The sequence below is a fragment of the Sebastes fasciatus genome, chromosome 20 (genome assembly GCF_043250625.1).
Source record: "Sebastes fasciatus isolate fSebFas1 chromosome 20, fSebFas1.pri, whole genome shotgun sequence".
NCBI classification, from domain to species: domain Eukaryota; kingdom Metazoa; phylum Chordata; class Actinopteri; order Perciformes; family Sebastidae; genus Sebastes; species Sebastes fasciatus.
The window spans coordinates 4,668,862-4,689,383 of record NC_133814.1 but is presented as its reverse complement, the minus strand read 5'-3'; the positions used below and the strand labels follow the sequence as shown (position 1 = coordinate 4,689,383).

General features: G+C 40.7%; 1 protein-coding gene and 1 long non-coding RNA gene across 2 annotated transcripts in view; both read left to right on the top strand.

The window, feature by feature from the left end:
* The window catches only part of LOC141758696 (uncharacterized), a 56,005-nt gene that overhangs the window by 31,322 nt on the left and 4,161 nt on the right, over positions 1-20,522 (top strand). The gene's annotated exons all lie outside the window — the stretch shown is intronic.
* On the top strand, positions 8-3,417 carry LOC141758997 (uncharacterized). Its single transcript, XM_074620882.1, has 3 exons — positions 8-30; positions 337-1,236; positions 1,422-3,417. The coding sequence occupies exons 1-2, from the start codon at positions 8-10 to the stop codon at positions 1,184-1,186; spliced, it is 873 nt and encodes a 290-aa protein (XP_074476983.1). The 3' UTR covers positions 1,187-1,236; positions 1,422-3,417.

The following is a 20,522-nucleotide window of genomic DNA, read 5'->3' as shown; positions in this document are numbered from 1 at the left end:
CGGGAAGATGGCGGAGAGAGTAGACGCATAGTGAACTTGCTCTCCCGAGTCGGTTAAAATAAACCCTCAAAACAAATGTAACTCGACAGTCAAAGTAAGATATGAGAAGAAAATATAATACAAGAAGTCGGAATAACAATAAAAAGCAAAACAAAACGCGAGAACAACCTGCAACGAAAGCTAACTCCGAACACGAAGCTAGCGAACACGAGGAGGACGCAACGGAGAGAATGGAACAAGACCACACAGAGATGCTGAGAGTGGGACTCGCTACCATCAGTAAAGATATAAAAGAGCTCAAACAGGAGTTACGACACAAACTAAACATGTTTAAAGTCGAGCTGAAGAGGGAGATGTGAAAGAAGAAATCACCAATCTCCAGCAAGAAATAGACCGTAAGCTAACAGAAAACCACCGCGAGCTACAGACGCAACAGGTGAGCATCACAGAAGCACAGACCCGCATAGGTGAGCTGGAGGAGTGGAAGATGGACGCAAACGAGACACTGACGGCGGTGTGGGAGCAGACATGTCGGATGCAAGGGAAACTAACTGACCTCGAAGGAAGATCAAGAAGAAATAATATCCGAGTTTTCGGCCTACTGGAGGACACCGAAGGTAGCTCCACATCCAAATACCTGGAGCAACTCCTGAGCGCTGAACTCGAGTTACCAGAGGGAACTAATCTCCAGATCCAACGGGCCCACAGGTCGCTCGCCCCAAAACCGAGCCAGAGCACCGACGCACCCAGATCAGTGGTGGTCAACTTTCTGCAGTTTGAGACGAAGGAGATGATTTTAAGGAAAGCGTGGCAGAAGAAGATACACGTCGGAGGTAAACAACTTTTCTTTGACCATGACTATCCTACTGAAATTGTCCAGAAACGAAAGGCATATGCGGGCATCAAAAAGGTGCTCAAGGAAAAAGGAATCCGGTTCCAGACACCGCTCGCTAAAATACGGATTCATTGGAATAACGGAGTGAAGACATACGACAGCGCCAGGGAGGCAGCCCGGGACATGAAGGAGAGAGGGTTCACGGTGGAGGTGCCAGGCGGCGACCCGGGACCTGCAGCGGAGGGGAGGACTCGAGGAGCGGCGGAGTGGCAGCGGCAGGGGAAGGACCAGAGGCTGGGTACGGCGCACCGGGTGAGGGAGAAGCTGCAAAACTACCAGTGGAGATCATAAAATGTTTTGCTTAAGGAAAGAGATCCCACTGTGGACCAGGAGAAAAGCAGGTATGGTTACGGACTGCAACAACATATAGCTGGATGAGAAGAGACGATGAAAAACTTTAAAGGGGCAGACTTTGCATCAAAGACTGATTAAAAAACATTGAACCAAGCTTTGCCCATATTCAACAGAAAAATGACTATACAACAGAACGGATACACAGTGGAGATATCTGAATTCTTTTTTTCAGACTTCTTTAGTTTAAATATTACATTGAGGACCGGCTGGGAGAGGTCAGGTTGTTTAAGTTGGACTTATCTAGACGCTGTGAAACCCCACTAGTTGGGTGTAGTTCTGGGTCTAGGGAGGGGCCCTCAGTAGAGATGGGGATTTCCCCTCCACCCACCAACGGGGATTTGGGGATGAACGGGAGATCACCCCACATTTGGAGGTTCCTTGTATTTCTGGTTTGTATTATGTTAATAACTGTTCATGTGTGTGTTGTTATGTTTTTGAGGGGATACGGTGAAATCAATCACACTAAGTGTAATGATGCAGTGTCAGGGACTTAAGCTGATGTCTTTAAATGTAAATGGTTTGGGTAATCCAATTAAGAGGGCCAAAGTCATGACTAAATTGAAAAAAGAGAAAATGCATATTACTTTCTTACAAGAAACCCATTTATCGAGACAAGAGCACGAAAAATTGAAAAGATTTGGATACAAAAACACATATTATAGCTCACATACTTGTAGTCATAAAAGAGGAGTGGCAATCTTGATATCAAACTCAGTTAAATTAGAAATTTTTAAAGAAATAAAAGACAAAGAAGGGAGGTATATCATAATAAAGGGCAAAGTTGATAATAATGTTCTAACGCTGGTAAATGTCTATGCGCCCCCCGATAGCGATAAACACTTTTTCAAATCCCTATTTGATATCATTGCAGTGGAAGCAGAAGGAATTTGTATATGTGGGGGGGATCTGAATGTAGTATTGAACCATAGTCTTGATACGACAAGCAAAAAGAAGAATAAGAACCAGTTAACAAAACTACTAAACACTACATGTGAAGAAATTGGTTTCCTTGATGTCTGGAGGAATTTTCACCCTTTAGAAAGAGACTATACGCATTACTCAATACCGCACTCAGTTTACTCCAGAATAGACTATTTTTTAATGCAGAAAGAAGACTGCTATAGGGTAACAGACTGCAGAATTGGAGTGGCAGATGTATCAGACCATAATGCCATATACTTAACTATTCAAATGGATAGTAGAAGGAAAAACACAGTATGGCGATTAAATGTTGACATGCTGAATGATAAAACAACTGTTAATGACATTAAATTGGAAATCAAAAGATATCTAGAGGAGAATGATAATGGGGAGGTGGACCCATCCATATTATGGGACTCATTGAAGGCTGTAATACGAGGAAGGTTAATAGCTAGGGCATCATATATTAAAAAGGCCAGAATGAAAACATACGATAAATTGATATTAGACCTGAAGGATTTAGAACAGAAGTACAAAAATAATAAGGACCAGAAAACGTATAAACAAATAGAAGATTTGAGGGGACAAATGGATGGGATATTGGGTCAAGAGGTGGAGAAAAAAGCAAGATTTGTAAAACAGGCATATTATGAGCTGGGCCCTAAATCCACTAAATTACTTGCCCGAAGGTTACGCAAACAACAGGCCGACAACACCATACACAAAATTAAAGACCCCTGTACACAGAAATTGAAGAGTGATCCAAAAGAAATAGAACATATATTCCAGGAATATTATAAAGAATTATATACACAAACTTCTACAGCAGATGGAGAATCAATAAAGACTTTTTTACGTACAATAGATCTGCCCTGTATTGGAGAGACACAAAATAAAACAATCACAGCAGAAATATCACTGGACGAGATAGAGAAGGCAATTGGTAGGATGAAAACAAACAAGGCCCCAGGTAGCGACGGTTTTCCTATAGAATGGTATAAAATATTCCGTAACGAGCTGAAGCCACTTCTTCTGAGAAACTTTAACTGGATTATAAAGGAAGGCAAGACACCCCCATCATGGAAAGAGGCAATTATAACACTAATACCCAAAGAGAACAAAGACAAGGAAAATTGTACCAACTACAGACCGATATCAATTCTAAATGTGGACTATAAATTATATACCTCAATTATCTCCAAACGATTTGAAAAGTTCATGCCAGATTTAATTGATGAAGACCAGACTGGTTTTTATAACAGGCAGACAAACACAAGATAGTATTAGAAGAACCCTACATATAATACACAAGATTCAAAAAGAAAGTACGCGCGCTATCCTGATAAGCCTAGATGCAGAAAAGGCTTTCGATAGGGTTAATTGGGAATTTTTATATCAAACACTAGAAAGATTTGGCTTTTCCCAAGATTCTATTCAAATTATTAAAGCAATCTACCAGCAACCTTCTGCAAGAGTAAAGGTGAATGGGTCCTTGACGGAGAGATTTGTGTTAGGAAGAGGAACGAGACAAGGATATTGTCTTAGCCCTACCCTGTTTGCTATATATATTGAACCATTGGCTCAAGCGATCCGTCAAGATAGGGAACTGAGGGGAATAACTATAAGAGACAGAGAACATAGAATTGGCCTTTTTGCAGATGACGTAATGATGTATCTCACGGATGTAAACACCTCCTTTCCAAGGATGATGGAGATCATAGATAAATTTAATTTCTATGCAGGATATAAATGGAATATTTCAAAAACTCAAATCCTCCTATTTAACTGTGTTCCTCCAGAAGAAATCAGGCAAAAATATAATATTAAATGGGATTCAAAATCAATTAAATACCTAGGGGTACATATAACGAAAAATATATCAATGTTGTATGGGGCCAATTATAACCACATTAACCAAAACATAAGAAGGGATATAGAAAGATGGTCCACATACCCAATGGATTTTAGCAGTAACATAAATGTGGTGAAAATTAATATTTTGCCAAGGTTATTGTACTTGTTTCAATCTCTGCCAATAGAGGTCCCACTAAAACAATTCACAGAATGGGATAAATTAATATCTAGATTTATTTGGGGAGGGAAAAAGGCCAGAGTTCGATACACTACACTTCAGTTGCCAAAGGACAAAGGTGGAATGGCACTTCCAAATTTTAGGACATATTTCTATGCAGCCCAACTTCGACCTCTAATTAATTGGTGTGATGATAGTTACATAGCTAGGTGGAAAGAGATTGAGACATGTATCCCTGATTTCCACATTCAAACACTCTTGGGAGAAAAAGCGCTTCCAGGGCATATTAGGAGTATAATCGATCCAATAACAATATTTACTTTGGAAACCTTGTTCACTCTTACCAGACAACTTAAATTGAAAAATCGACAAAAAGTGTTAAAATGGATAGCTTTGGATGGGGAGTTCAGACCAGGGATGTATGACTCAACATTTAAAGAATGGATGAAAAAAGGAATGACTGCGTTTTGTACTGTTACTAAAAATGGAGACCTGAGAAGTTTTCAAGATTTGAAGGACAGATTTGCACTTCGCAACCAAGACTTGTTTAGATATTTCCAACTGAGAGAATATTACAACAAAAAAGTAAAAAGGGAGGCACCAGAAGAGAAGAATCCAGTGGTGGAAGTTATAGTCAATGCATATCATCAAAAAGCATCAAGGATTATCTCTAAACTTTATCATGGATTAATGGAATGTCAAGCAAAGACTACATCCTATGTGAAATTAAAGTGGGAAAAGGAATTGAACATCAAAATCTCAGAAGAAGAATGGCATGATATGTGTGTAACACTACAGACATCCACTAATTCAAAATTCTGGAGAGAATTTAATTGGAAAAATCTGGTTCGTTTCTTCATTACGCCTAACATAAAAAGCAAGCAAATTCTAAGGCAACAAACATGCTGGAGACAATGTGGCCATACAGATGCAAATCATGCACATATCTTCTGGAGTTGCCCAAAAATAGAACCATTTTGGGACAGAGTGAACTCAGTATTAAAGGAGGTATTAGGATATATAATCATTAAGAAGTGTTCCATTTTGTACCTGGGTAATATAACTTCAGTGGTGCCGAAGGAAGATCAGTACTTGGTTAAAATCCTACTCACAGCTGGCAGAAAGGCCATTACAAGAAAATGGCTTGTAGCGGACACCCCCAGACTTAGTCAATGGTTAGAAATAGTACAGGGAATATTTGTGATGGAGAAAATGACTTATTCTCTAAGAGTGAAAGAAGATGAGTTTAACAGAAAATGGGAAAAATGGATTAGGTATAGACATAAAGACATAAGCAATGTATAATTGTATTGTAAAAACTGTAAGTTATTGGAAAATGTTTTAATAAGAAAATAACCCTGAATACTGCATCACCAATTGTAAACTGAACCCCTCACTGCACTGTTGCAAGTTTCGTTTTTATATGTGTGTTTTATTTGTGTATGCAAAAAAAGCAATAAAGACTAAAGTGACAAAAAAAAAAGACAAAGATGGCAACTAACTGGTGAACATAGCGGACTATTTATCAGCTCGTTGGTGGACGTCAAAGCGGTGAATACAATCGTGACTCAAATTGAACGCTAACTGTAACTACTTGAGGCTTGTTCATTTTCTATATTAGTTACTGTATGCTTGCTGTCTCATGAAAAGAGATCTTCTGCCACTGAATCTTTTTCCAGTTACTAATGAGAAGTAACAAATTGTGGGATTCATGTCTACTTAACCCATGCTCTTAGATTTGTATACATTATTAAAACTTCAGTCTCTTAGAAACGTTATAAACGGTGCGCGTCCTGCCCGTCACGCAGCAACAAGTGTCAGGCTTCAGTTTGTAGCCTCATGTCACCGGCTTCCATTGAAAATGACTTGTAGGCTGTTGCTTTGCTCGTAGTGTGTACACAGCATATGGGTCTTAAGTGCATTACTGCCTTGAACTTCACTAACAGATCATTTTGTGTAGAGCCTGAAAAGCGTTGCTCTGTTCAGTACTATGTCAGGTAGAAGGCCAAAAAAATCTGCCCTGAAATGCTAAAGGACCTGCTCTTTAAAAATATATAGTGCTTGAATCAGTCTCACTATAAAAAAGCCTGCTAAGTGTGTTATTGATCTAGAAAGGTCTGTCTTTGTCCTCTCCTCCTTTCACTCTGTTTCCTCTTGCTCGCTCTTGCTCTCCCCGTTTCACATTGAAAAGGAAATTCAAAGAATTCAGCTAATTATACCACCCATGGGATTGATGCAAGTTTGTCTACTTTGTCACAGTGTCATTTAAAAAAAAAAAACAGCTGCAAAGTTTGTATATTGTCGATATCTTTTCCGCTTTGATGGAGTCTCAATAAAACACACACCATGGTGCGAGATTGACTCTCTATTTTCTGCTTTTGCTTTGCGGGGGTGTTATTTATTGGCCTGTCGGGTTGCACCGGGCCTGGTCGCTGCTGGACGAGACGAGTGTCACGCTGTGTTTCCATTTCCACAAATCAAATTAAACAGCGTGTTCCCTATACATGCTAAAAGTCATTTTTCTTTTCCCTTTTTTTAGATGGATACACCCACAGTTTGGACACAGTATACATTACCCATTTACTTTTAATCACAAATCTCTTTCTTTCCAATTCCAAGGTTTAAAAGTCTCGCTTACATTAGCCGATTCAACCCAAGGGGCAACATCCGGGTCTGAAGAGTGAAGCCAATGTGAAACTGCTTTAAACTTGCATTCGTTCTAACAGCCAGCAGGGGGCGACTCCTCTGGTTGCAAAAAGGAGTCTGATTGTATAGAAGTCTATGAGAAAATGAGTCTACTTCTCACTTGATTTATTACCTCAGTAAACATTGTAAACATGAGTCTATGGTCTCAATCGCTAGTTTCAAGTCTTCTTCAATACAGTATGATGTTCATTTAGTAAATTATGGTCCCATTTAGAGTCAAATAGACCATAAAACAAGGGATGCTTTAAGGCTTGGCTATCTTGTGATTGGCAGGTCGCTACCACAGCGATACATACAGTCGGTGACGTGTCACCGTGGGGGAAAACAATCCTTTTCCCCCCGCTCGGATATGCTAGGAAAGCACGGTTTTTAATATCATAAATTTATGTACAAAAGTGCCATGTCTTATATAGAGTCCTTGTCCTCACTCGACAAAGAACACAGAATCGGAGTAGATTATTCTCCATATCTTATAAAACACTGCACAAATGATCCAACGAAATGGCCCGATGTGTCATTCCCAGATATTTTCTGCTATCTGGTTGAATCGCCTGAGGCCTGTACTACGAAGCGAGTTCAACATACCCAGGGTATCTTCTCGTTATCTGGCTTAACTAACCCTAACAACCATGATTCCGCTATAGGTGGGCCTACGACGGTGGTTCAACCCATGGTTTCTCAATCTGGCTATGACCACGTTCACACAAAAGGAGTGGTGTTTGCAGCATGTGACCAATCACAAACACAGACAAGTCTGCTGTCAGCAGAGCGGCGCATTTTTCCAAATGAAGAGCAAGCTATACTATTAGACAAATACAAAGAAGTTAAACACTTAATCCAGACTGATAGTAACACAGTTGAAGCTGCCAAACTGCAGCCCAACAGGCAACAACAGCTGTCAGTGTGTCAGTGTGCTGACTTGACTATGACTTGCACCAAACTGCATGTGATTATCATAAAGTGGGCATGTCAGTAAAGGGGAGACTTGTGGGTACCCATAGAACCCATTTACATTCACATATCTTGAGGTCAGAGGTCAAGGGACCCCTTTGAAAATGGCCACGCTAGTTTTTCACCAAAATTTAGCATACGTTTGGAGCGTTATTTACCCTCATGGATGGCACCAATGGATTCATCAGGTTTTCTAGTTTCATATGATACCAGTATCTTCACTCTAGCTTTAAAACTGAGCCCGCTACAACCTACAAATCGCAAGTTGCCTTAATGCGTTGAAGAAATTAGTGGCGTTAAAACTAATTTGCATAATGCGTTATTATCACGTTAACTTTGACAGCCATAGTTTTGGGTATTGTTGATTGAGCAATGATTTCACATTCATGTATGTCTTTCGTAACAGGCAATTAGCGCTCTCAGCAGAATCCCTGTAGCTGATTAGATTCTTTGAGCGGTCCCTCACAGAGCAGAGCCTTTTCTGCCGAGTCTAACTGCATAATCATTTGCTATATTTGGTCAATTCCTTGACCCGAGTGTCTCTGACTCCACTGACAAATGCTGCTAATTGGTAATTTGCCACACCTTTGTAATAGTGTTCACAATTGTAATGAAGTTATTCAGAATTAAACTCCTCTTCCACACTGTGATTAGACTCTTTTGTCTTCCTGCTCCATTGTGTTTGCTTTGCAGCACTGACACATGACTGTTTTTTGTTTTGTATCCCTCCTCGGGCTCCGTAACTATATCCTGACAGCTGCTCTTTTTCTGCACATAGAAAGTGTTCCCCTTTCCATCATTTTTTATCAAATTTCTACCTGCCTCTACGGTGCAGCTAAAGGATGACATTGCAGATTGAAGTTAACCAAAGGCTTTTCTGGTGACTCATCCCAGGACTCCTGTTTTTTTCCCCCTCAGCCGTCTCATCCTTTCCCTGGTTTCTACATCGATGCCCAACAGAACAGGCTAATTACTCTTCCACCGTCTTCCCTAGTCATTGCTTTTATCCCCCCGATCACTCTTTCCTCCCTCTAACCCCCCATACTCACCCCGTCTTCCCCGCAGCCTCCCACTCATCCTCGCCTGCTCAGTCAAGCCCTCCCTTGCTCGATTTACCATCTCCTCCGCAAGTGTGGTGGTCTGTCTACCCAGGATAAATGCTTTCAAAAGGACGCAGAATGACTCAGCACGTTTCTCCTTGAGGTTACTTGTAATGCACACAGATAGTAGTGGGTCCAGATGGCTGGTGACTGGGGGGGATGACACAAGGGCAACAGCAACAAAACCAGCAGACAGCCTTGCTTTACCTGCAAGTCAGTGAGGGTAGAGAGGGAGCCAGTAGGACTGGATAGAAAATAAAAAATGAACATAATTGCTATGAAGTGAGACATTTATGAAATGCTTTATAACCAGGGGACAACACCGGGTTCTGAAAAAGTGAAACCAATGCGGAAGTGCTTTAAACTTGCATTCTTTCTAACAGCCAGCAGGGGGCGACTCCTCTGGTTGCAAAAAGAAGTCTGATTGTATAGAAGTCTATGAGAAAATGAGCATACTTCTCACTTGATTTATTACCTCAGTAAACATTGTAAATATGATAGTTTCAAATTTTCTTCAATACAGCATGATGTTCATTTAGTAAATTATGGTCCCATTTAGAATCAAATAGACCATAAAGCAGGGTATGCTTTAGGACGTGGCTACCTTGTGATTGACAGGTCGCTACCACGGCGTTGTCCGGTCTGGGAGTTGTCCGTATGTTCAACTTACAAATTGAATCCTTTCACACAGTGTTTTCAGTTCATGAAAGTTAATTAAAACCTTTTCGATCAGCTAAAATGTCATATTCAGCATTGGGTTGTACTTGGCTCCACCCTCTCGTGTCACTTCTGGTTGCAAAAAAACCAAGAAGGCGACAGCCAAAAAACAAGATGGTGACAGCGCAAAATGCCAAACTTGAGGCTTCAAGACTCTCGCTAACAAGCTGCGGCCGTGCTTGGCTCTTGATTGGTTCGGGTAGGTGTGTGGGCGGGACCTCGATACCGATGCTCCAATGCCCGATTACTACTGCGCAGATTCTGGCTCCAAATAACGTAAAAATCTCAAGATGGAAGCTCCAGTATATCCGGGATATTTTGGCTTCACTTCTGTACAGTGCGGGAGGAAGTGGAGACACTTCGTCCATCTATATACTGTGTGACACACACAGACTCACAAGGTGAAAGCAATACCAGCTTCGCTGTCGTAGCTGGTAAAAGAAATCTCTGCAGTATCCAGGCTGCTGTGCTCCCTGCTTCTATTATGAATGTTTGGCTAGCCTGCCTGTCCACATCCCAGACAGCCAGACCGGCAAGCAAAAAATAAGGGTGAAACACCATGCCACTCCAAAACACCACCCAAAAAACTGTGTTGAAGTGTTGAAGACAGCTTTTGAATGAACTATTATTACCCCAGTAGTTCATAACAAGTAATACAAGTTTTTCAGCCACTGTAACTTCTAACAAGCCACCAGCCCTCCTCTCTGCATATTTTCTAAATAATGAAAATTAAGAGCAGTGAGCCAGCACAGCCAGAAAACTAATCACATTATATAGAATTATTTATTTCTCACTCGGCAAGACACTCCGGATTATACAGGAACCGACACTGATTAGCTATATTGCCTGCTCCTACGCATTTTCATTTCTTTCTGATTAGATGTTTTGCATAGATTTAATTATTTCATAAATAGCCTTTATAAGACAATTAGAGCCGCATGCTGCAATAAAGTCATTTCACAACTGGGCTACAATCATCAATGTAGTCATGGTGAAAAAATGGTGATTTAAACGTTTTAGTGGAACTCTGGTTAGAGAGTTGTTTAAACAACAAAATAAGGAACAGAGAAAGAGATGTGAAAAATATATATATATTGCTCTTAGTGTTGTAAATATTGTGACATTTTATGTTAATGTATACAAAGGTATAGTATACTGGTAAACAGGTCATATAGTGGCAAGCTAACGATAGTTTTGTCAGTTGCTTCAGTTAGCTGCACGACGGGGACACCAGCCAGTTCCTGAGTGTATATCAGTTAATTACAGATAATAACACATTAAAGCTGAAGTAGGCGTGATTGGAGAAAATATGATTAAAAAAAGTTATTTTTATAAAACGGTCGATATATCGTGACGGTAGTACATGAAATGGGTAACCTGAAAAAAATCCTGTGCCTCTGTGTCCTCCAGTGCTCCTAACGGCATCTGCAAGATTTAACAGACCGGAGGAAAACAACCAATCAGAGCTGATCTGAGGTCTGCTGTCCAGCTGACGTCTATGAGAGCCGGCTGACAATCACTCGCAAACTCCGACCAAACGGTCAAACTAGACAACGCTGATCAAATATGAATCAATATTATGTGACTGGCAGGTTCCAGTCACATGACCGGAGCACAGCCAACAGGAACGCTCTCTCAATGAAATGACCTGTGATTGGTCAAAGTCTCCCGTCACAGGCTAGATTTTCTAAAGCCTGAAAACAGAGCCATGATGAGGTGCAGAAGTCTAGTTATCTCTCAGAACACTTGAATTACAATATGATGAGGTTAAGGTTATTATGGGATTTTTGCCCAGTGATGCCAAAAACATATTGCCTACTGCCACTTTAATCTCTATGTAAGAACTACTTTCTGTAGTGCAACTCATTTTAAATTAGTGCTTTGTAAATCTCTGTCTTATAACTGGGCCAATTAGCAATGACTTTCCATTCACTTCAGATGCCCTTCTTATCATTTTTGCTGTGTGTCAAAGCTGAAACTCACTTAATCACACATATTTAGTTGTGGATTAATTAACAGGCTACATTTCTCACAAGGCTAAATTGTGAATTTATTTTGGTGTTTGTTATTGTTAGAGGTGGTGACATTCATAAAAAAAAGTTTGAAATATCACGTTTCTTCTTCTGTCTCTATGCGCCCACCCTCGCCTGTATACTCTCTTTCTTTCCCTTCTTTGATGCTGTCCTTCGCTGATGCACAGTTCACAAGCCACACATTGAAAAGTCATTTGGGACTAGACCGTACAGCCGTGCAAAAAGTTTTTTTTTTTTTTAGGAGAAGGCAGTTTTAGCAGGGAGAAAGAAAGTTAAAACATCAGGCAAATAACTTGCATGTCTTGGAGCCAAAAATTGCACAATATACAGTCATTTTATACCTCTGTTTAGGCTGCCAAGATACTGAATAGTAACTCCTCTGTACCACAGCTGCTGCTTCAGCTGGAGAAAGATTTTCATTAGTTTTTGGCCGAGTTCTGTGTGAATTCACGTATATAAATGAACACCACCCATCCCATTTATTCCTCATTATGGATCGTTTTCTGTTATGGAAATGATGACGGTGAAGAATGATTGTATCCTAGATGATAATGGTTCAATTTCCAGTGGGATTCCTTTTTCCTGATACCGAAAAGCAGATTACAAAAAAGACAGAAAATCACTGTGACAAAACCTAAATGGAAGCTTCACATACGTACTGTAGACCTAAAATCGTTAATTTACAGCTTCTGTTTGTGCTAAATCTCAATAGCCTTTTCCCATTATGTTGCTGTCCTATGAAAACCATGGAACTTTTCACAAGGGAAGAAAAATGTTTTGTTTTTTAAGTGTTTATTTGGCTTCAGAATTAGTATAATTTTCTCATCCAATGAAGGACCATTTAATCCTTCAACATATCAGAAAAATTCAAAATCATCCAAATTGACCAGTTATTAAAACAACACCCCCGATCAATATTTATGTTCCAAGAAAAAATGTTTTTAGGATGAGGGCCAATGTGTTTGGCCATCCCAGCCAAACTCAGCCAAACTCAAATAATGAGTTTGGCTGGGGTTGCTGGAGTGTAAGCTGTCATGAAGAGGTTGTTTTTTTTATAGATATAGACAGTATATATAATTTATATATACACACGAAACTTTCAACCCTACAAACAAATGTAGTATGAAGTGCTCCTTGGCCTTGGAAGTAATGCTAGGGTACTACTACTTAACCTGACCCATCAGATGGTTTGTTACACAGAACCGTCTGAGAAGCCGTCATTGGAAACGGGCAGGCACTTTAAAAAAATACTTGGCAGGTGATTGGATGAACCAATTGTCAATCAAACTCTTGCCGAAGCCAGTCAGGTGAAGATCGAAAACATCTTTTCTATCAAGAAAAGCCTTCAGTGGGGTTCTTTGCTCTTCTTTCAATGAAGGAATCAACCCCGTCTCACGGGAAGGCGTATAAATACCACGACATTCCATGGACATTCCGCGTGTCATGAGCGCGCATTTTAGCCTTTTCGAGTGTGATTTTTACGCCACGCAAACGTCCACAGATAACTAACTTAGGTTCAGGCAAGAAAACCACTTAGTTAGGGTAAGGGAAAATGTCATGGTTGAGCTTAGAATAAGTTTGTAAACTGAGTAAAACACATACAGAAACAACGTTACCCAACTACAGAAAATACGTCAAAAACGTCAATAAACCAACGTAACTACAAAACAAAAAAACGGTCAACAACGGTCTCGAACATCGGTCACCTGATTAAAAGTCCAGTGTTTGTTGGGCCCCACCATAAGTGGCCTTTCGTACTTTTTATACGACGTCACTACCTCTTACCGTAGCATTTATATGGGGATGCGTTTACATTGCAGTCAGTACAGGATACATGGCGCGCAAATGACACGCGAAAATCAATAAAGCCGTACTTATTGCGCGTTAAATGCCTTGCACATTATCGTGGCATTTATATGCCTTTTCCTGCGAATGGGCTGAAAGAAACACTCTCCAGTTCTGCTATAACTGATGCTTTTGCAGCATCTATGCTAACCTCTTCAGGAGCCGCCATTGTTGTTTAGAACAAACAGTCGCCACTCCTTGTCATCTCACACACAACTAAACCACGCCCGTAGCTGCCAGTAGCTCCTCCCAGGACGCCGATTGATCCGTGATCTGGATTGCCGGCCACAAACGCATTACTTGAAGCCAGACATGATGGATTTTTGATATGTGATCCCACAATTCTCGCGTGATCTCATGACATCACAACAATCCAGTTGCCACTTAAGGTCAAACACTACTGGCTTAGAACATCAACTACATCACAAAAATGTCTAAATGCAGAATATGACCTCTCTGCGTTTACAATTCCAAAGCAGAGATGAACACATTTGGGTCCCCCCAAAAAACATCTTTCTCAATCTATACAGACGGGCCGACTCTCCATTATGTTGAGCTGATGACAGCTATGGCCAAATTGGATGAAAATCTGCTGTTATAGTGCTTGCCAGGTGCCTCATTATGTTCGCAATGGCTCTCATTCACTGCTAAATGCATTCTCTCCCAGTGAGGGGTAATGAGAGAGAGAGATGAGGTGATTTTTCTCCATCATCCTGTCATGATATCCAGGGGAACCCACAGGGGGGCTGTCTAGAGGAGCTGCCTCCCCGCTCTACCTGCCCTCTCGCTGGCTGCCCAGCATCAATCATGTCCCTTGAATTGCTAGACATGGACCTCCCCTGGTTGTCAGTCACGTTGTGAGAGTGAGTAAGCGTCGATTTACCTGCCCTGCAAAGTATTCACCTCCAGGTGACATTTAGGAAAATGCTTATTTTGTTGTTGGATTTTTTTGTCACAGTATTTCCTCGTTCATCTTCATTTCTCTTCCTCTATTTATCCGTTTCCATCTTGTTCTCATCAGAGGTCAATAAGGCCATCGGGAAATCAATGTTCGGGTTAAATAAGATTTAACATTTCCACTAAAGTCCCTGAGTGATGCTTGCTGACATCGCCACTGTCAGATACACAGATCGGGGCCGTGAGGAAAGAGAGCTGTTGATGAAAGTGTCGCTCTCTCCCTCACACACACACACACACACACACACACACACACATCCACAGTTTCTCAGCGGTGTAGTGGTGTGCATGATTCAGTTTCAAACTTCATGCATACTTGTTTGATAAAGCAGCACTGATTTTATTTTATCTCAAAACATATATAAAAGTATTGTTGCCACTAAAAGGAGCCAAATAACAGTGAAAACTTTCAGAATCCATCCGTATGTCTTTATTATGGCCATAGAAAATTCTTGCATTTGATTGGCTGGCAGGTGTCCACTAAAATCAATCATCCAGACACCTCAACATAACTTCAGGCAGTTTAATAAAGCACTCTAAATCTCATGGCTTGTTCAGCCTGCTACATTATTAAACTAACTGACACTTAAAGCAAAGATACTGACTCTGCCAGGAAAATCTTCCAGGAAACCTACTCCAACACTTTTGTTTAGATAAAGCTGAGACTATTTGATTTTGAAAAGTAGCTCATTAAGCTGAATGGCAGAGTGATGGACGGTGGCGATGATGTCATCTAATGACAAATTCTGAAGCTGTTCCCCATAGACCAGTGGTTCCCAAAATGTGTGGTGCACGTGACCGGGGGTAAAATGTGATGCAGAATGAATGTTTTGACGTCGGAATCTTTTTCACGACGGAATAGTAAATAATATTATAATTTATACATCCATGGTAGCAGTGGTGTTCATTCAGACATGTAGTCTGTAGGTTTACAGAACGGACAGATATTTGACAGGGACAAAAAGAAAACCAGACGGAGGCGAACAAGACAACGTGTTCATCCGATGGTAATCAAAAGAAACTATGACGAAGTAGGGCTACACCAAGTAGTTCGAAGCTTCATTCATAACGTTGACATTCTAATTATTATTAAACTTACAGAAACATTAGCCCACCTTCGACCTTCTCTTCCCTCCTCTCTCTCAAAAGTCCGTCTCTGTAATTGCCTCAGTCCTCAGTCTAAAATCAAAATTTATTGCAAAAAGAGATTATTTCCAAAATTCACAACATGAACACTCAAAACTCAATCTATCCATATTTGTTGCCGTTTAGCCTATCAAAAACAACATTTTCAATGTTTACTCTCCCGCTTGCACCCGTATTAACCTTGGCCGGTGTGATCCCATCCACTGCCCATTTCGACACCGACTATTGCCACTTATGAAACAAATTGGCACACAAACAGCCTTCTGCAGCCATGGAAGCAAGCCAACGAACTGGATCAACTGAGTTAACATTACATTAGATTCTACCCGACCTGAAAAGCCTCAGCACATCTCTCTGTGGTCCGTGTGCAGCTGGGTTATCAAGACAGCGAGTATTTCAGCCGGTGAAGCAAACAGGCCATGGCTCCAATGTTTTGAATTTGGACTGCTGTACCCATTTTAAAACACTAGCTGTCAGTACAACATATTGTTCCTTCAAATGTCATGTAAACGTGAAACTCAGTTTTCAGGTAGTGGATTAGAGACACCCGATTTCCCCAGCTAGATTTCCCCTGCAGAAAGCTAATATCTTGTCCATGTATATATGTGTAACTGGGTTTCTTTTTTACCAAGACAAATGATAGATGGAAAGTACAGCTGTGACAGCAGAATGGCACAATGAAAGGGGAGATTATAATGTGACAATGCATTCCTTTTATCCAAAGTCTCACTAAAACTAACACAAAGTCGCCTCTAGAAGTAAAAATAAGTTGTTTAACAGGCAAAGTTCAGACACATATGCGCTGTAACAAACTTCAGGAAGCAGCATAGAGCACCACTACAACATTTCAAATAAGTAAAGCTTCCAAACATGCTATAAATAAATTGGAAAAGAAAACACCTCCGAGCCCTCTAATCAGCCTCTCAAAATCTAGAGAGTGTGGAAACCTTTCAGTCTGTCACTGTATCTGTTACCTAGTAACAGTGACATTACACAGTCTCATCAAGAGGGACAGAACCTCCTAATGGCAAGGGTTGGGTTTGAGGAGACTCAAAATCACTGAGGACCTGACCTACGAGGTAACACACCATAGCAATCGTAATATTTTTCACAATCTACAGGCCGACTCTTATCCCTCCATTAGTTGCTTTTATTTAAGGTGCAGTGTCATTTTCATGGTTGCACTGCCGCTCACACAGTACTTTAAAATGGAAAATATACAAGGTGTTAAAGAAAGGTGTTAGCTAATATAATAGTGCTTTCTCCTTAGCTTCTACTGGGCTTATATTTACATTTTTCCAACCGGTGGTAATGGAAGCACAGATGGTTGGACAGGGCCATACTGGGACTAAACTCTATAAACATATCTGCATATGAATGCAGTATCTGTAGACAACGGGACAAGATTTTGGTATCGGACGCGTTCTGGTTTCCGTTTGTAGTTAGTTTGTAGTCCGAGTAGTATTGACAGGGTCTGAAATTAACTTTTTTCTCTGCCTGCCACTGTGGCAGGAGAGTAATTTTTTTTATTCTGCCACTTTTGAAATCTCTGCACTAAATGAAGGAATAACATTTCAGATCTGGCTTTGGTTCCATGCAAGTACACAGTCCGTGTGGAGAGCAAAAGAGGCAGCCTTGGATGAAATGCAATCTGGGAATCCATCGGCTTTTATCTTACAATGATTTAGCTTCTCATTAGCTTTTTGAAATGTTATTCATATGCAGATATCTGTGTATAGACATTAGCCGTAGGCGTCGTCTCTCAACTCCAAATCCATTCTTGGGTCTCATGTTGCTAATCGGACTGTAAAAAATGACCGGCACACGGAAGAGGAAGTATCCGAATATCTGCTGGCTACACCAGAACCCTGGTGCAATTGGGTTCCCTGATTGTACTGGGACAATCATTAGAACTGCTTCAATGGCAGGGGATGGTGCCTTTACAGGATGACCTTGACCTCCGTCCTTTGCCGCCAACTGCAAATGAATTGGCCAATATGCCAAAGGCCACCTGCAAGGCATCAATCAATGCAAGGAATTTGCATTATTGCCATGACTGCTTGACTAACAATCCGCACAAATCGTTTGCATGTTTAAGGCACATCCCAGGCAATGACATAGTAAAAGGTAGTTGGCTACTTTTTGTATAATGCTTCCAAAATCATTTGGTCTAGCATTAAAGATCAAATCAAGAGTTGCACACTTGGCCAAAATACTTAGGAGGAACAGATTTTTTCTACATGCCCGGTTTAACATACATGACAAAAACAAGTCACAAAACAGCAGAATATTGCCAGCAGGCAGCCCCATTGCAAATCAATTTCATTGATTACTTTCAGTACATTCAGTGTTTGGCATTTACAACACACATTAGGGACACAGGTCTTAAAAACAGGTTGCCCCTGGCTGACTTACTGGTCACATCCCAGAGTTCCATTTCACATTGTGTGAAACCCACCCACTGAATTCCAGTTTTGTCACAGGATCATTGGGAGGTGAATTGGTGAGAGTTATTTAAACATAAAATTAGTATGTATCCACAGTAACTAACAAATTTGGGGATATGACTCTGGCTAGGGTGCAGAGAGAGAGGCCGAGTTAGCTTATTGTAAAGCTATACTGTTGTTGTGACCTTAACACTCTCATGCATTCATACTTAGCCACTGATATTTTACCACATGAATCACATTACTATCAGACATGCAATGAACATCATACCACAATGATTGAATGCAATAACAAACGGATGGCTGTATTCAAAACCGCCAACTACATACTTTTGACGAACGCAGTATACAGTACACACTGCATGCTGTGTTCCTCAGTAGTATGTAGTATGGAACAGTTAAAGAGGTTTATTTTGCTGTAGACTAGGCCAGGCTTTAGTCTTTAAACAAGCTCTTAAAGCACTGGACAAAAAAAACTAACTCGTACCACTATTGCAATTTTATCGAAAAATACAACTTACGTTACAGCCTACTGACTAAATTATACTACTAAATACTGCAGGTTTAGCTCCACCACCCCTTAAACTATTTATTCTAACAGCTCATGGTGAAGTGAGACAAACAGGATCATCGACGAGGGGGAAATATAAAACATTGCTCAACAAAATTGCTTTCAGTTACAGCAAATAAACAGTGAAATGATCTCCCTACAGATATTAGAGTAATGTTAAAAAGGGTCATGTTGTCTCAGCAGGTATCTCTCTGCCCCGTCAGAAGCTGCCCTTTCCCTCGCCATTACCTGCTGTTCTGTAGCCGGTCTATGAGCGTGACTGGCCGACTGGCGAGCGAGCTACGCAATAGTGGAGTTTTTCCAACTCCAAAAATGCAGATAATCACAGGTTCCCGTCGATTTTATGATGGACACGTGTGTTGTGATATTTAAACAAACCATCCGTCAACAAGCAAATAAAAGCCTCTTGTCTACAGAGCGGTCTCTAGAGAGAGCTCCAGCCAGCTCATAGCGGTCTGTGAGAGTGTATACCCAGCTGGCGAGGTAGCGACCCCAGCAGGCGGCAGCTAGCGTGTGAAGCTTCTAAATTCCACTAACGTTTGAGCAAATGTTTGATTCCCCATTTAACATTGTAAAACTGCCAATATTCAAACGCTACAAAGTTTATTTCTTGTCTCAAAACTTCTCAGAAGTGAATTTAGTGATGAAATAGCTACGAAAAATGTAAAAAAAAAAACATGCAGTTTTTGGCTGCTGTTGTTGTGATCATAACCTATACCATTTCAGCGCTTTGCATTGTGGGATACAGTTGGCGAAGTAGACTGGTCCGATGCATACTGGAGATTTTTTCCAAATCAGTATGACATCCATGTATTTTTGGCATATTGTTGAGTTTGCTTTTGTTTCCATACTGAATACTACATACTACATTTTGGCCAAATCAGTACGTCCTACTAGTATAGTATGCGTTTCGGATACAGCCCAAGTTAGCAAATTGTATAGCTATACTGTTATTGTGACCTTAAAACTCCCATGCATGCATTCATATTTAGCCACTATTATTTTACCACATGAATCACATTACTATAAAACATCATACCACAGTGATTGAATGCAATAACAAAGGATGTTTATTATAGAACCAACCAGACGTCTGCACTACGAAGCAGGATTTGGGGTTAGCGAGGTAACTTTAGGGTTAACTCAGGGTTTTCCGTCCTACGAAGGTGGATCACTTCTTACCGGGGTAGATCGCCATGGTAACATGTGCTGAACAGCTAACCTGCTCCGGAGCAGGTTATGTTCCAGATAAGAGATCAACTCGTATAAAGCACCACCTACTGACCAATCAGAGCTCAGTGCGCGGATCGTATGGTAATATTACACACATATGAAGAAGTTTAAGTCATAATCCATGCTAAAAACAACACAGTTTAAACTGACAAATGCAGGAAGGACAGCTAGCTGTATGCTGTAGGTGCTTACCGCCTTGAATTATATTTTCATACTTATATTTTAACTTCCTCTTGAGTCCGTTTCACACCGCCTGAGACGGGGACGCAGCTGAAAGAAGGCTGAAATAGTCATACACGCCGCATTGTAAGTACTGGGCATGATTGGGTGAAATCCAGTCATCCGTTACCCATTTAAAAACTATTTATATCTAGACGAGTATATCTGACTTTTGAGTGTTCCGTTAAATTAACATCTTGGTTAATTTACGCATTCACACATTTTTCTTCTGCCAGCTGTCCTTCCTGCATTTGGCAGCTTCAACTGTGTTACTTTTAGTCTGGATTATGTGTTTAATTTCTTCGTATTTGTCTAATATAGTTTACTCTATGTAAAATGTGCCGCTCTGCCTGTCTGTCTGCAAATCTGTGGATTTATCCATGTCTGTGATTGGT

Bases quoted from the DNA above. Each gene is read 5' to 3' on its own strand.
- LOC141758997 (XM_074620882.1), top strand. From the start codon at position 8: ATGGCGGAGAGAGTAGACGCATA. The intron at 31-336 runs GTGAACTTGCTC...ACATGTTTAAAG, and splicing joins GCGGAGAGAGTAGACGCATA to TCGAGCTGAAGAGGGAGATG.